At 45.2% G+C, this 14,826-nt stretch overlaps 1 protein-coding gene across 1 annotated transcript in view; it reads left to right on the top strand.

The window, feature by feature from the left end:
- The window catches only part of ARIH2 (ariadne RBR E3 ubiquitin protein ligase 2), a 27,705-nt gene extending 13,367 nt beyond the window's left edge, over nt 1-14,338 (top strand). The window contains exons 3-14 of the mRNA XM_010013612.1: nt 1,643-1,706; nt 3,950-4,097; nt 4,736-4,857; nt 5,731-5,840; nt 6,949-7,066; nt 7,979-8,029; nt 8,131-8,152; nt 9,615-9,766; nt 10,834-10,977; nt 11,321-11,389; nt 12,561-12,644; nt 13,107-14,338. Of these exons, the coding sequence (XP_010011914.1) occupies nt 1,643-1,706; nt 3,950-4,097; nt 4,736-4,857; nt 5,731-5,840; nt 6,949-7,066; nt 7,979-8,029; nt 8,131-8,152; nt 9,615-9,766; nt 10,834-10,977; nt 11,321-11,389; nt 12,561-12,644; nt 13,107-13,178 (1,156 nt within the window). The 3' untranslated portion in view covers nt 13,179-14,338. The remainder of the gene's footprint in view (nt 1-1,642; nt 1,707-3,949; nt 4,098-4,735; nt 4,858-5,730; nt 5,841-6,948; nt 7,067-7,978; nt 8,030-8,130; nt 8,153-9,614; nt 9,767-10,833; nt 10,978-11,320; nt 11,390-12,560; nt 12,645-13,106) is intronic.
- Nucleotides 14,339-14,826: the final 488 nt, after the last annotated feature.

Below are 14,826 nucleotides of genomic sequence, written 5' to 3'. Positions count from 1 at the left end.
AATGCTCAGTGTGGTCTATAGGTGTCGTTTTGACATGGGTCTTTGAATCTGAATCAGGCCACGCAGTCCGTTCCAGAAAGCAGAGGGAAAACACTGTTTTGTTGAGGCTGCATTGCCTGTAAGAAGCCTGTAAATAGGAGAGGGTAGTGGTAGCAAATGTTTTTCAATTTGAGGAATTAGTATCATGCTGGAAACCCTTTGGATGCATTAAGCTTAAACTTTGAAGTAACAGATTGAGAGTGCTGCATCTGTATTTCCTTATTTTAACAAATATAAAGATAACATATGTTCTGTTTTGAACATATGAGCCATAAATCATAAAGGAGCACTGAACCTACGCTGATGTATCCTTTACTAGTACATTCACATTGACGTTTTTGCTCCTTCTGAACATATGTTTTTCTCCAAGCTGACTGGCATTTGGAGAGCAGGAGAAGATGGTGTGAGAGAACTGAGAAGTGCAGCCCCTTTGTTGCTTGGTCAGTGTCACTGTCACAAAGTCCTCCAACCAGTTTCAAAAGGAGGGTTCAGACTCTGCCCAAACGCATACGGGAAGTGTGTCAGCAGGCACTGCTGTCTGGCAGCCCCTCCAGCAAATACTGGCTCAGAACTGAACATTGTCTGAAAATAGAGAGCACATCAGGCTGAGTCATGCTGCCATGCCATTTTAGGCCCTGTAGCCAGCAACTTCATCCAGAGAACATATGGGAGATGCATCTCGTATATGGATATTGTTGGAGCATCTTTGGTAATGGGCTCGTTGGTTGCCGTGCATCCTGTGAAAGTTTTTTTTTCTGGGGAATGTGGAGAGTGAGATTCCTGCATAGCAGCTCAGAGTGATTCTGCAGGCTAACTAATGAGATTTAAACAAGAGGAAGTTTGGGCAAGGGTTTACTTTATGACTTTGCAAGTTGTTCTTCAGTTGATGTGGTCATCCGACTTCTGTCTTGGTACAAAGTGACATATCAAATGAAAGCTCCCTAGTACAACTGAAAAGTGCTAGTGGGGAGGGAGGATTTACAGCACTGTCACAACAGTGATGCTGCTATTTCTGCATTCATTGAGATACAAACATTCCTCTGCAATGGAAATCACAAAGAGCGAAGCACATCTAATTCTAAGGCTGCTGATAGACAGCTGCATATGCCTAAAGGGTGATAATCTGTCACAGAGTGAACACTTAACTAGATAATAGACTGAAGTCAAAGTGAGACCTAACCAAGATAGCTTGATTTTACAAAGGGCTAGGAGACAGGCAGGAGCCTCAGGGGAGTATGTTATGGGCAGTGGCTTAGGACTGCTCTAGGAGTATGGATAGAAAATCTGAGCTTCAAAAATAATATTTCGGGGGAGGAAGAGAGTTGTAGGAAAATATTCACCAAGTAGTAGGAGGGAAATGTTAATCCATGACTGGGAGAAGTATTGTTCCTGTTTCTGATTTTGAAGAAAATCTCAAAGTTGTGTTGATGAGAGTTCAGCTCACTGTGAAGGATCCTCACGCACAACACATTTCCCCTTTCCTTATGCAAACCTACCCTACCATTTGCACAGAGCCTATTATTTATTCAGGTGAGAAAGATCGATTTAACAAAGCAAAATATATTCAGAGATTGATTTGGTCGTTCTCCAATTGCCTTTTCAGACACAAGTCTAATGCTGCCCAATTGCTAGTAGAAGCACGAGTTCAGCCCACCTCATCCAAACATGTAAGTATGCTAACTATTTTGGTCTGTTCCCTTGGCAGACACCTCTGACCCACCTCACTGGAGGATTGCATTACTAATGGCATAATCTGGCCCATGTTAACCCTTCACAAACTCGGGTCCAACACCTTAACTCAGTGCTGGGTTTACTTTTTAAATGAGGATTCATTTGAGAGGTGTCTGACATTTAAAGAGCAGCTTTGCTATTGACTTGCAGACAGTGCTCAAGAATTACTTGCCTCAAGAAAATTAACATCATTTTTTTGGCATGAGTGATGGTACACAATGGAAGGAGCAGAGTTCATGGGCTTGGCTACCTCTTCCAATTATGCTGTCTCTGTAAAAGACACTCAAGGGAAGCTCTGGCTGCGCAGGATGGACAGAGCTTGTCTGTGTCTGGAAGAGAGATGTTTTTAATCATTATTGTTATTTTCCTGAGATGACCGTTTGCTGCACTGCTCTGCTCAGGAATGTTTCAGCCAAATCTTCCATATTTGAACCAACAGCTTGTATTTTGCAGCCAGGACTGCACAGGTCTTCAGATACTCCTCCCCCCAAATAGAAACTTCCTGTTGCATGTTTACAGGTTTCATTCACAGTGGATGTCTTGATACAATCCACGGTTACCCCAAAGGAAACACATTACCATGTGACAGATTTTGAATGGTAAAATATTACATCTGAGAAACACTCTTTGGGTTGGGGGAGAGGAGAGATTTTAAAAGCCTGATTTGGCATCTGAGCTGACTTGTAACTAGCAGATAGTGAGAATGCTGAAACAGCTGACAGGAGTAAGCTTCCTGGGCTCTGCCTAGATTCCAGAAAAAGTCTGTTATTTGGTATACCTGGAAATTAGTCCATGTATTTTGAGGTTTGTTTGAATCTTGTATCAGCTGTACTTAAGAACTCTTCACTGCAATGATGATTTCATCTTGGGAAGAAAGAGATTACAGTTGAAAGGTTAGTTTAAGAATTGACAAACTTGGGTTGGTACGCAATTCATTCCAGTCTTTCTGCATGTGCTAGAGCAAGTTGCTCTGTGCTTCGGCTCCTAATGCAGGATGATGATAATTTAGGGGCAGATGCTCATAGTGAGCATCTGTAGAGCAACTGACCCAGTATGGAGAAGTTATGGTGGTGAGCTCAGAGGGTCAGCTTGTAAAGGTTTGGGGCAGTAGATGTGCTGTTCAAGCAGAGCAGTTGATCCAGGCAATGAGTGCAGTTGCAGACTCAGTGAATCTTGTTCTGGTCCATAGGTGAGGCTGTTGAGAACAGAGTCACATTATTTCCTTTTTCACGTGGTCCTGCTCTCAGGCAGTGTGTGGCTGTGGATCATGCTGCTGCTCCTCTGCAGCTCTGGCATGGAAACTGATGGCTGCTGTCCCGCACAAGCTTCTCCAAGAGTAGCAAAGATTTTAAGTAGATCAGAAGTGATTGTATAACTTCTCTGTGAAAGGAGAAATAGGAACATAAACTCCTGCTGACAGCTTTGTAGAGCCTTGCTTTTGATAATGCTGAGCTAGACCTAGTTCTTCAGGTCCCAAGGGTGAGCTGAGAGGTGTCGGAGGCTAGATCTGTTGTTGAGGGACTAGCTCGGTGCTACCCAAAGGGAGATCCAGACTGCTTCCCAGTGGTTTGGTGCAGCAATAGCAGAATTATACATGACTAGAAACAAACCTTCTAATCCTTTTCAGCTGAAGGGATGATGCCTGCTCTGCCAAATGTAGCATGGACAGAAGAGCTGCGAGATGATGGTCTGCGAGCTCCCTTTCCTCTCTGTACACGCACTGTTGCCTCTCCTCTTACCCAAAATCATTGTCCAGTAAAAGGGCATCACTAAGCCTGCTTCTAGCTCCAGCTGCGCTCCCGGGCGTGTGGAACAATGATAAGAGTCTGACCCAGCTAACAGAGTATCAGTAAATTCAGGGAAGGACTAACATGATGTATTTTCTCATTTTTCAAACAAGGCAAGAGTAAAGAACCGGAAAAGTAAAGGTGAATTCTGGGTAGCTCAATATTAGAGGCAGGAGCTGTTCAGTGACCATTGATCTGCTGTGCTCTGTGAGATTAAAGAGGTTCTTGAGAAGGGCAGTGCAGAACCCCGACACACCAGCTCCTCATGAACTTGTTCTGCCCTGCAGCTCACCAGAGACCATTGTCGCAATGAAGGTGCCTGTGGATGAGGTGAGAATTCCCTGGCAGAGCTGGGATGCTTTCACTGTAATGCTGGTTTGTCTCTCTCCCAGGCAATGGTACATTCCTCCCATCACTGCGCCGTGTGCATGCAGTTTGTCCGGAAGGAGAACTTGCTCTCTCTGGCTTGTCAGCACCAGTTCTGTCGCAGCTGTTGGGAGCAGCATTGTACAGTGCTCGTCAAGGATGGTGTTGGAGTCGGTGAGTTCAAGGTGGATATGGTGCTGGCTCTGTGTTTGCCATGTTGGCCGTTCTGATGCTGACTGGCTGAATTGGTCTGAAACATCTCAATATGGAGCATGGAATGAGTATTTGTGACAAACTTGACTTGAACTAGCGGTCTTCCCTGAAACCCTGGTTCGTGTTGGCATACCACCAGGAGACCTCTACTCCTGACTAGGTTAGAAGCTGCAAATCTGTTGTATTTGGAGTTTGCATCTCCCGTGATACATCACTGCACTGCTCCTGGAGTGCTTGTGGATGCAAGCATGTTCACTTTGTGTTGGGTAGAGGCCCATGGCTGCCAGGATTGCTTTGGGCTCTTCCTAGCCTGTCTTTCATGCTGGCATGGCAGTAATATGCAATTTATACTTGAAGTTTCTGACCTTGTGAATACTGTTTGAAGCACTTAGTGGTCCTGGATGCACATGTGGCCCTGTCGTCTTTTGGCGAAGACAGTTGGGCTTCAGCTTTTCAGCAGCCCTGATAGATTTGTTTCACAGTTGTGTCCCTCCTGCCACAACAACAGATGGTACCTAGGAAACTGCCTTGAATGCTCTCTGTGCATTCACTCTTTAGTATAAGTTACACTGTGCTAAAGTGGTGCTTTCTTTTCTCAGGGGTCTCCTGCATGGCTCAGGACTGCCTGCTTCGAACACCAGAAGACTTTGTGTTTCCGTTGCTGCCTAGTGAAGAACTGAAAGACAAATACAGGCGCTACCTCTTCAGGGATTATGTGGAGGTATTGTGTGTTTTTTCAGTCAATTCACCAATGACTTGCAGAAATCTTGTTTGAAGTGTCTTGCATCTTTGATTAGAACTGCAGCAACGGCAGCAAAACTGTCCCTGAGAAACATGATGTGGCTGCTCCTGTAGGACAGTCTCACTGACAAAATGCTCCAGCAGGTTGCCAAAGTACATTCTGCTCTAAGGTCACCCACTAACTCCTTGGCTGGTGCTTCAGAATTCTCAGAATGTTACTGCTGAGAACTTCAGTCAGAGTTTTAAAGTCCTTCTTGATCTTGCATAGATACTTTTTGGAACATAAAATACATTCTTCATCTTAATGTACCCCAACTGAATTGGCTTGTTCAATAACATTTTATGTGAGGATTTTGGTATTAAAGCAGCAGTTGTTAAGGTTGAATGTGTGGGAGCATTCTGGTAACTGGAAATAGACTGGGAACACTCAAGAAGCAACATGAAAGAGCAGTGTCACCTCTCTTCAATATGAGACCCTTCCGGAGGGAACAGCCACTACAGGAGAGCAGCTGAATACATGTTGGGGCATGAGGAGAGGGTGGGGAAAGAGCTCAAATGAAGTAAAATCATTTGTTCAGTATCTTGGTGGGGTCTTACGGTTCTATTGCTGTGCTTACTTGGTCTGTAACCTTCCATTTGAATTCCCTGTTCTAGAGAGGCTGTAAGTCATACTCCTTCTCCTAATGTGGAAGAGGTTTATCTGCTCTGTTAACCAAGACCTGGTGACAGTTTTCACTCTTTTTCAACAAGAGATAACTGACTTGTATGGTTTTGAGGATAGGAGTGGGGAAACTTGCATAGATAATGTTTTTCTGCACCCAGTACTGATCTTGCCACCTTGGTGTGTTCACAGAGCCATTATCAGCTGCAGCTGTGTCCTGGTGCAGATTGCCCTATGGTTATACAGGTACAAGAGCCAAAAGCCCGACGAGTGCAGTGCAATCGTTGCAATGAGGTCTTCTGGTAAGAAACAGCGAAGCTTAAAGATCATGGGGGAAGTGTATCCTGTCCTCAGAGCGACTCCATTTGCTTGCCAACAGGTTTAGAGTGTAGAAACATCTCAAATGCTTTGCTGGAGTTGTTTGTAACTTGAGTTAGCTTGAGGAATTGGATACTTGGGGTCTGACTTCTGAGGTGGTCAGACATCCCCTTGCTCCATGAACTTCTTGGGCTCTGGGTGCTATGACAACCAGGGAATGCAGGGCTTGAGTGATGAAGGGGTTCTGCCATTCTCATACTTTGGCTAGGTTACAAAGTTTGGTACAGACATAGTGGCTGGTAGAGATTGTGGTAATGGATGTGGAGGCCTCACCACTGTCTGCTGGTATTGAGTTTTTAAGATTTTTACAAGTATTTGAGTCCCAGAGTGTCTGGTGTGTTTTGAGGCTCATGTGAGAACACATGTCTGCTGAATGGGAATGCTAATGTTCCTCATCTGACTTCAAGTGTATATGAGACAAGGGAAAAATGATAGTTTGCAGGGCTGCTGAAGTGTCTTCTGCTCCTGCGTCTCCAGAATCACTGCTGTTGAGAATGTGGAGCACGGTACATACTGGTTCAGAGACCCAGCTTGCTGGTGTCTGCACACAAATGGCCCTTACTCACCTGGGACTGGTCAGGTCATGCTAATGCAGGTGCCTGATATCTACCACTGGAGTCAGGCTACTTGTAAAGCCACTGGCATGCCCTGGGCCTCTGCAGTCATGTTAGAGCAGACACAGGTGGAGTCTAGGGGGGGATATGTCATCCCTCAGACACATGATGTGTCAGAGAACGCCTCTCAAGTTCACTCTCACCCCGAGTCCAGCTTCTGCATGAGAGGCTGAGGGTTTATTGGGGTTCAGCCTTGGTCTTTGCACTCTGGTAACACACAAGTGCATTTCCCTCCCTTACTTTCGCTTGGCCTCCGGATGTTGGTCATAGAATCATAGAATGGTTTGAGTTGGAAAGGACCTTAAGATCATTTAGTTACAACCCCCCTGCTATGGGCAGGAAAACCTCAATTCCCGAGTCATTCCTTGGAAATCAGTATGTCCTTTTTTCCTCTCCTCTTTTTTTTCCCCCTGTTCAGCTTTAAGTGTCGGCAGATGTACCACGCACCAACAGACTGTGCTACCATTCGGAAATGGCTCACCAAGTGTGCAGATGACTCCGAAACAGCCAACTACATCAGTGCTCACACTAAAGATGTAAGGACAAGCACCTGCGTGTTTTTTCTTGTATCTTGCTTCCCAGGCAGGACTTGAGGACAATTCTGTACACACGTAGCATCGTGTGCTGCTTTTTCACTGACTGCAAATCCTCACAGCTCGCTAGGGACTGTGATATAACATATCAAATGCGTTAGGAATGCTTTGTGCAGAAAGCCACCTGCCCTCCTGGGGTAAGGACCTAGTGGTCCTTGTTCCAGGCCTGGTGTGAATGTCTCTAGCAGCCATGTGTGCTGCCCTCCCACTGGCAAAAGAATTGTGAGTACTTTGAAATGATTGGTGGAGATGTATTTAAATGGAAGGAGAGAGTGTAGTAAGTGCAGAGTCACTGCCAAATAAGGCACTAGTGATGTTTAAACCTGAACTGTGAACTGGAAGGTGAGGGAGATAAAGTCTTGATTTGGCAAGGACAGCAAAATGGGGTAGATGAAGTCTGTAAATGAGAAACTGAAGTGCTTTTAGTAGATTTAGACCCAAGAAAAAGAAATAGTGTTACATACTCCGCACTCTACCTGCAGAATTGTGCTTTAGAGTTATAGATAAACTGCCTTTATCCTCTACATTAGCTGTCTGCAGATTGGAACTTCTCATGTCTTTGGGGATTTTGTGGCCTGACTTCAAAACAGTTCTTAGCTGGCACTTGTTCTACCATAGCCAGTGACAAGTGTGACAGTGCTAATGGGCCACAAGCTCCAGTTGTGTTAGCTCCTTTTTAAATGGAGCTCTCAGGAATTGGTGGAAGGTGGGAGGTATGTGTGTTAATATTCTCATATATGCCTATGGATGTATATAAAAAGAAAAGCAGGAGGGGAATAATCACACAAGTGTTGTCATTTTGCAGAAGGCAGCTAGAGGCAGAGTTGGATCTAACAAATGCTTCTGTTTCCCCAGTGTCCCAAGTGCAATATCTGTATTGAAAAGAACGGAGGCTGCAATCACATGGTGAGCAATTCCCTGAACACATCAAACCTTCCTCGTTCTAAGTAGATATTTATCTCCCTACACTTGCCACTAACCAGTGCCTCCTGTCTCTTCTTTTTTAGCAATGCTCCAAGTGCAAGCATGGTAAGTTGGATTTGGAAGACATTTGTTAGTGGTGATTTTTTTAATTTTTTTTTTATTTTTTTGTGATATGGAGACAAATTCTGAACACTGACTGAAACATTTTTCCCCAAGTCAGAGGTGAGCAGTATATTAGTTACAGACTGGAGTGTGATAGCTTTATTCCATATATTTTTCCCACTGTCTGTGATCTCAGCTGGGTTCTGATTCAGTGCTGGTTTGGCTCCCTATCCGTGACATGTCCATTCCATAGAGAAGTCTCCATCTCTGCCGCAGTATTACCAGTGGAATCCATCACAGAGGAGAGTATTAAATGCTTTCCATGTAATTGTCATCAGCTGAAAATACTGGCAGAACTGAGCCATTTACTAAGATCAGCTTAAGCCCTTCTGCTCAAGTGATGGAAATAATGAGCTTCAACCCAGATAAAACTGCAGTAGCTGTGAATTGCTCTGTGTAATGTCAGCTGCTGGACTTCTCAGTCCACCCCTGTACAATTAGCAGCCTGAGCATCTTTGAGCAATTGTCTGGTCCTACAAAAGGACAGCCTGTTCTTGCACTTATCTTTTCATGGCAGAATTAATTCCTGTTGCCTTGGAGCAAGAGAGTTTGTATTCAGCCCTCTAAGTGAAGTGTGCCACCAGGAAATATTGCAATACCTTATTTGGAAGATGATTAAAGATTACTGCCCTCTCTCATTTCCTTTGCTTTGGGGTCCTCAGCAGCACTGGACGTGCTTTGATGGAGCTCTGTGACAAGGGTGAGCAGGCAAGTGCCAAGGTACCACAGGGACTAGCACTCAGGAAGGCTGGTGATCTCTGGACATACAATTATGAGTAACACAGAAGTGATTCCTGTTGTAGCAACTTAATCTTCTTCTTTTTTCCTTCTCAGTAGAACACTCACAGCCTCACTGTAATAGCAGGAAACTGTCACGCGGGTGTTGCTATTGCTGTCTTTCCTCTGCTTTCTTCCCAATTCAGCAGCTCCTAACCTGAAGTGTCATAAACCACTGATCTCTGAAGTTACTGGGTAGTTCCCTCCTTGAGAGAACTGAGGGCAGAGTTTCTTTTGCATGAGTTCACTTTTGGATTTGGTTGTTCACGTTTTATTCAGCCAGAGGTGTGCACGGGGCTGTATGCCAGTGGTGGGGAGGATGCAGCTCACAGATAAGACTGCAGCCTGCCTCTTCTTTAATCTAGAGTGACAGACAGCCTGCGTAGAGTGCAGGTACAGTTCTGCCCATTGGTCCTGGTGTACAGGATGCAGCACTTGAGGATTTACTTTCCATAGTTGCTCAGGAGGCTGTAGAATGAAAGTCTTCAAGACAGGCTGGTATTTTTGTATATGTTTCTTGGCTTAGCAGGAAGATCTGAGAACAGATGGGCTGTGTCTCCTGAAGCTTTTCTTTCTTGGAGGTATTTTTTCCTGTGTATCACAGTGGGTTTTTCACTGTTTTCTGCAGACTTCTGCTGGATGTGTCTGGGAGACTGGAAGACTCACGGCAGCGAGTACTACGAATGCAGTCGGTACAAAGAGAATCCTGATATTGTAAACCAGAGTCAGCAAGCACAGGCCAGGGAGGCCCTTAAGAAGTACTTGTTCTATTTTGAGAGGGTAGGAGACATCTCCTTGGCCAGAGCTGCTGTAGCCTTTTAATGCTCCCTGCCTGGTGCAAAGGTCATTGCCAGCAATCTCCATGCAAGAAACTGCCCAAAGAGAATCTGTGTAGAATATTCAGGCCCTGTTTGTTTTTTCACTCAAAATCCTGCCCTGTGAGTCCCATCCAAACCAGTAATGTCGTAGCCAAAGCAAATCATATTTGCTCCTCTATTTCCTTGTGCTGGAGAAAATCAGTATTACCTGTGTGCCACTGTACTGTTTTCCTGCGGGCTGAGTGCTGCTGCAGTAGATAAATACTGCTCCGGTCATTTCCTTCCAGGATCCAGGGAACTTCATTTCCTTGCAGTCTGTCTTTATAGAGACAAAGACTAAACCAACTTTGCCATGTTCAAAGCTCCGGTGGTTATAGCAAAGTTTCCCCAAAATGAATCGCATAGTTAAAAGCTGCAGTCAGAGCATCTCTGTCCACACAGCAGGCTCGATGCACCTGGCCATACAGTGCAATTCCAGAGCAGCATCTCTAGAAGAGAATGTGGTAGAGATTAAGTGCTGTTGCATTTCAGTTTCCTCCTTAAAATGAGTTTATTCTTCACATCATGAGCCAAATCCTGTGGTAAAATAAATGTGTTCATTCCTGGCTCTCCAGACCAAGAGGTTTTGGGAAATGGCCATGTTTACTATGCGCACATGGATGTTGGAGTTCACTAAGCCTGTGTTAAATGTTAAACTGTTGACCTTCTGTAGAAATCCTTTAAGTAGGGGAATCACCATTACTATCCATCTTGTTAGGTGCAAGGTCGTTGTGTGACCAGAGGGCATTCCCACTCTGAGGAGCTGGGTTTGCTTCCTGCTCTTTGCTGCTGTCAGTCTGTTGTACACAGCCTCCGCCACTTGCTGCTGGAGGTGCTGCCTTGCTGTTCTTTCCCACAGCATGTCTTGCCTTGCTGGACTCCTGCCCCACTTCAATTTCTGCTTGCTAGAGCTTGTGCTTTTACAGCAGCAGTACTTCTGGTCTCATGCCATGTTTTCTTCCCCTGTCTCACATCCCTCACCCCTTGCAGTGGGAGAATCACAACAAAAGCCTACAGCTGGAGGCACAGACGTATCAACGAATCCAGGAGAAAATACAAGAAAGAGTTATGAACAACTTGGGAACATGGATAGACTGGCAATACCTACAAAATGCTGCAAAACTACTTGCAAAGGTGAGTAGTTGTGTCTTGGTTGGCACAGACGATACACACCAGAATGCTAAATTCACAACACCAAGTAAGGAACGGAATTTAAGGCTTGTGGGTATGTGGGACAGTACCTCTGGTCTAGGACATGAACTAGCCCAAAATCCTCTGGAAGTCACCTCTGAAGTTATACTTTATCTGCACGGGTTCTTCCAAGGAAGATGTAGGAAATTCCACCATGAAGTGCCCAGTTGTCCGTGTCAGAAGGTGACTTCTTAGCCTGTAGTGGTCACTCAAATGTGACAGTGCTGACTTCCAAGTCTGAGACTCTTGTCCTTCTTTTCTTTCTCTTCCTCCCACTCCCCAACAGTGTCGTTACACCCTGCAGTACACATACCCATATGCCTACTACATGGAGTCTGGTCCCAGAAAGAAACTGGTAAGAAGTTCTGCTCTTTCTGTGCTGATAGCTTTTTAGGCTGTAGCTGACAGCATGCTGGGCTGAATTCCAGAGCTTGGCAGTGTCTGACATGTTAGTGCTGAGTTCGAGGTAAGGACAGGACGAATAATAGGTGGTTTTTGCACCTTTCCTCTTCACTTTGAGTTACCAGCAGCTCCATCCTCTGATACGTTACATTATTTTCCCAGGGCACTTCACTGCATTTGTACTAACAAGCAATTTATCCAGAATGTTTTGAGGCTGGAAGTGTGCATTTGTTCCTTGGTAAGACTTAATTACAGTGCTGTGGGCCATATTTCATGTGAAGAGCTGCTGGAGAATAGCTTTTCCAGCCTTGGATCAGGATGTAGCTTTGCTTTTTTTTTTCCTGCTGTAAGTCCCTTGCTGGCTTGGTGCATACCACAGGCTGGACAAGTCCAAAAGTAGCCCTGAATTCACTGAAGAGGTGGTTTCTTCAACTGATTTGTCCAGTAAAGCCTGTTACCCAGTCTCTCCCCACAGCATCATATGTATTCTCTGAGGCTGTAGACAGGTGTTCTCTGCTGGATCTGACTGTGCCAGTGGAACAAGTTACTGCTCCTAGCAGTGGTTAACAATCACGCAGAATCACAGCATGGTTTGGTTTGGAAGGGACCTTAAAGTTCATCCAGTCCCAACCCCTGTCCCGGGCAGGGACACCTTCCACCAGAGCAGGTTGCTCCAAGCCCCTGTGTCCAACCTGGCCTTGAACACTGCCAGGGATGGGGCAGCCACAGCTTCTCTGGGCACCCTGTGCCAGCGCCTCAGCACCCTCACAGGGAAGAATTTATTCCTAATATCCTGTTGCTCCACCTGCAGAGCTGCTCACAAGAGCATTTTGTGACCTGTTTGTGGCAAAATATGCTGAGTGAGGAGATATTTGTCACTTGTGGTGTTTTTAGGCTGACTTGAGTTAATTTTGAGTGGTGCAGGTTGGGGAATGCTTACACAAGAAACTCCTGGAAGGAGCGATGCTATGTAGCTGAAGGTGGATAAGGAGGAGGCACAAACCTGCTCTGCCAGCATAGCTGTCAGCAGAATGTATTTGTCTGCTCCTCAAGTGTAGTGTGTGATATGAAACTGCTCCACTAAACTAGTTTCTTGTTGCTGTCTCCAATTTTGCTCTCTGCAGTTTGAATACCAGCAGGCTCAGCTGGAAGCTGAAATTGAAAATCTCTCATGGAAGGTGGAGCGAGCAGACAGCTATGACAGAGGGGTGAGTGTTCTGCTTGCTTGAGTCTGCTTTTGTTTGAGCTTCACACTTCTGCAGGAGTGCTAAGGCAGTTAAGTGAAGGTTCTGAGAAACTGCGTCCAGAAACACACCTTAAGCCAGTAGCTGTAGAAGTGGAGTGCTCGCTGCCTAATGAGAGAGGAGGGAGGGCTGCAGCGAGTCTCCTGCAGACTGAAACAGGACCAACAAAGTTCTGGAGGAAGCTACATGTAGCCCTCTGGTGAAGAGCAGATTCCTTAAGCGTGTAGCTTTCTAGACAGAGCAGGAGCCAGGTGACTGCAGAGGGAGCCCTTGTCAAAAGGAAAAGGATCTGCAATCTTGTGATCCAGAGCGGATGTGGTGTGTGAATGTCGGTGCTTCTCAGGCTGGAGCTTAGTCTCTCCCTGAAGAAAATGAGCTTTTCTCTGAGGAACTCGTGCTGATGGTTTCTCCCTTCTGTTTTACCAGGACTTGGAGAATCAGATGCACATAGCAGAGCAGAGACGGAGGACCCTGCTGAAAGACTTCCACGACACATAAGACGGGAGGAAGTGACAAAGTGCAGGGGTGAGAGCAGTGAGTGAAGTGATGGCAGCTTCACCGGGATAAGCAGGCACTGCCTCTGGGAGAACACGGCCAAGGACAAAGCCACCCCTCCCCTTGCAAGTCAGACACATGCAAACACCACATCTTAGTCCAGTTTGTTCTCTTATCTTTCTGTTTCTGTTTCTGCCAGGCTAGAGGCCAGAGTTCAGATTGGCATATTTCCTGGGACATTTCCCTCCTGCCCTTGATGGTTTCCGAAGGGGAGGGAGTTTTTCTCTGAATGGCTGTTAATAGTATTAGATCATTACAATTTATGTAATTTTCAACGGTTGTACAATTATACAGACAAACCCTAGAATAACACACAACCCTTTTTAAAAATAAATTGGCAGTGGAGTGTTTTTCCTTAATCTGCTTGTAAATCTAATGGGCTTTTCCCCCCCTCTCCCTTCCTCTGACCCAAAAATCCTCCTAGGCACTGCAGGAGGTTACAAAATCTCAGCTACATTTCCCAATGCTCCTTTAACCAGGGCATTGTAGCATTGGCATTGCATGAGGAGAGTGGCTGGTGTTAAGAGAGGCTGCTGCTGTGTCTGACCTGACAGTACCAGCGGTGGCCATGATTTAGGATGATGACATGTGACACCTCTTTTCTTGTCAATCAAATGTGCAAAATCCTGCTGCACGAACAAAAGCAAATGAGGAATTGTAGGGGAGAGACCAAGTTAACACTGGGGGATATGCCTTGAGTCAGGTCATATTCTGTATTTGATGAATTTTAGGTCTTCCATGTAGATTTTTTGCTTTACTTGTTTTTGTGGGGAGGATGTTGTATTGCCAAAGTGAGTGATGAGGGAATAGTAGCATACAGTTGTTAATCAAGGCTTGGGGCTTTTGCAGAGTGAAATAATCCATGTTTTAACAGTGCCATGTAGCCTGGTAAAGATTATTTGTGCCTGCTGGGTAACATGGCTGAGAAAATCTGATCCCGTTCATCAAGGTGAGACTAAACACTGCTACGTTGTAAGGAGGAAGGATAATGTGCAACACACTCCCTGGCACATGTTGGCAATGTGGATGGACACTTGAATACAGGTGCACTGCTTGAGCAGAGCCTGCACCAAACCAGGCAGAAAAATTAACTAGCAAAATTAATTTATTTGTATATTAGTATTGATACTGGTGGGGACTTACCAGAAAAATTGATTGTTAGGAGCATGTGGAGCTTTTTTATTAACATTCTTTTTTCTAATGTAAAATATACACTAAAATAAAAATATGAAAACCTAGTTCATCTTAGTAGGGGTTAACATGGGAAAGGTTACTTGAATGCTGACCCTTGCTTGTTTGCTGCAGGAAGCAGGCCTCGTGTTAAGAATTCACAGGCATGTTTGTCACCTGCATCAGGAACATGCTGTTTGCAGCCAGTAAGGTGGAGCTGGAGTCTGATCTGAGGAAATCTTCACCTCTGTGGGGAACTCATGGGATTGTCTTCCATGCTCTATGTGGAAGTGTTGCTTTTGATGCATCCCTGTCTTGCTCATATACGTCACTTGATAAAGATTAAACTGGAGGGGGGGAAGCGCTAAATTCCTGCATGTCAGAATAAGCTAACTGCTGTTGGAGCCTTTTTCATGTACCT

This window comes from Nestor notabilis, unplaced genomic scaffold (genome assembly GCF_000696875.1).
Source record: "Nestor notabilis isolate BGI_N333 unplaced genomic scaffold, ASM69687v1 scaffold31924, whole genome shotgun sequence".
NCBI lineage: Eukaryota > Metazoa > Chordata > Aves > Psittaciformes > Psittacidae > Nestor > Nestor notabilis.
The sequence above is the reverse complement of the archived record's forward strand: the minus strand, read 5'-3'. Positions and strand labels throughout refer to the sequence as shown.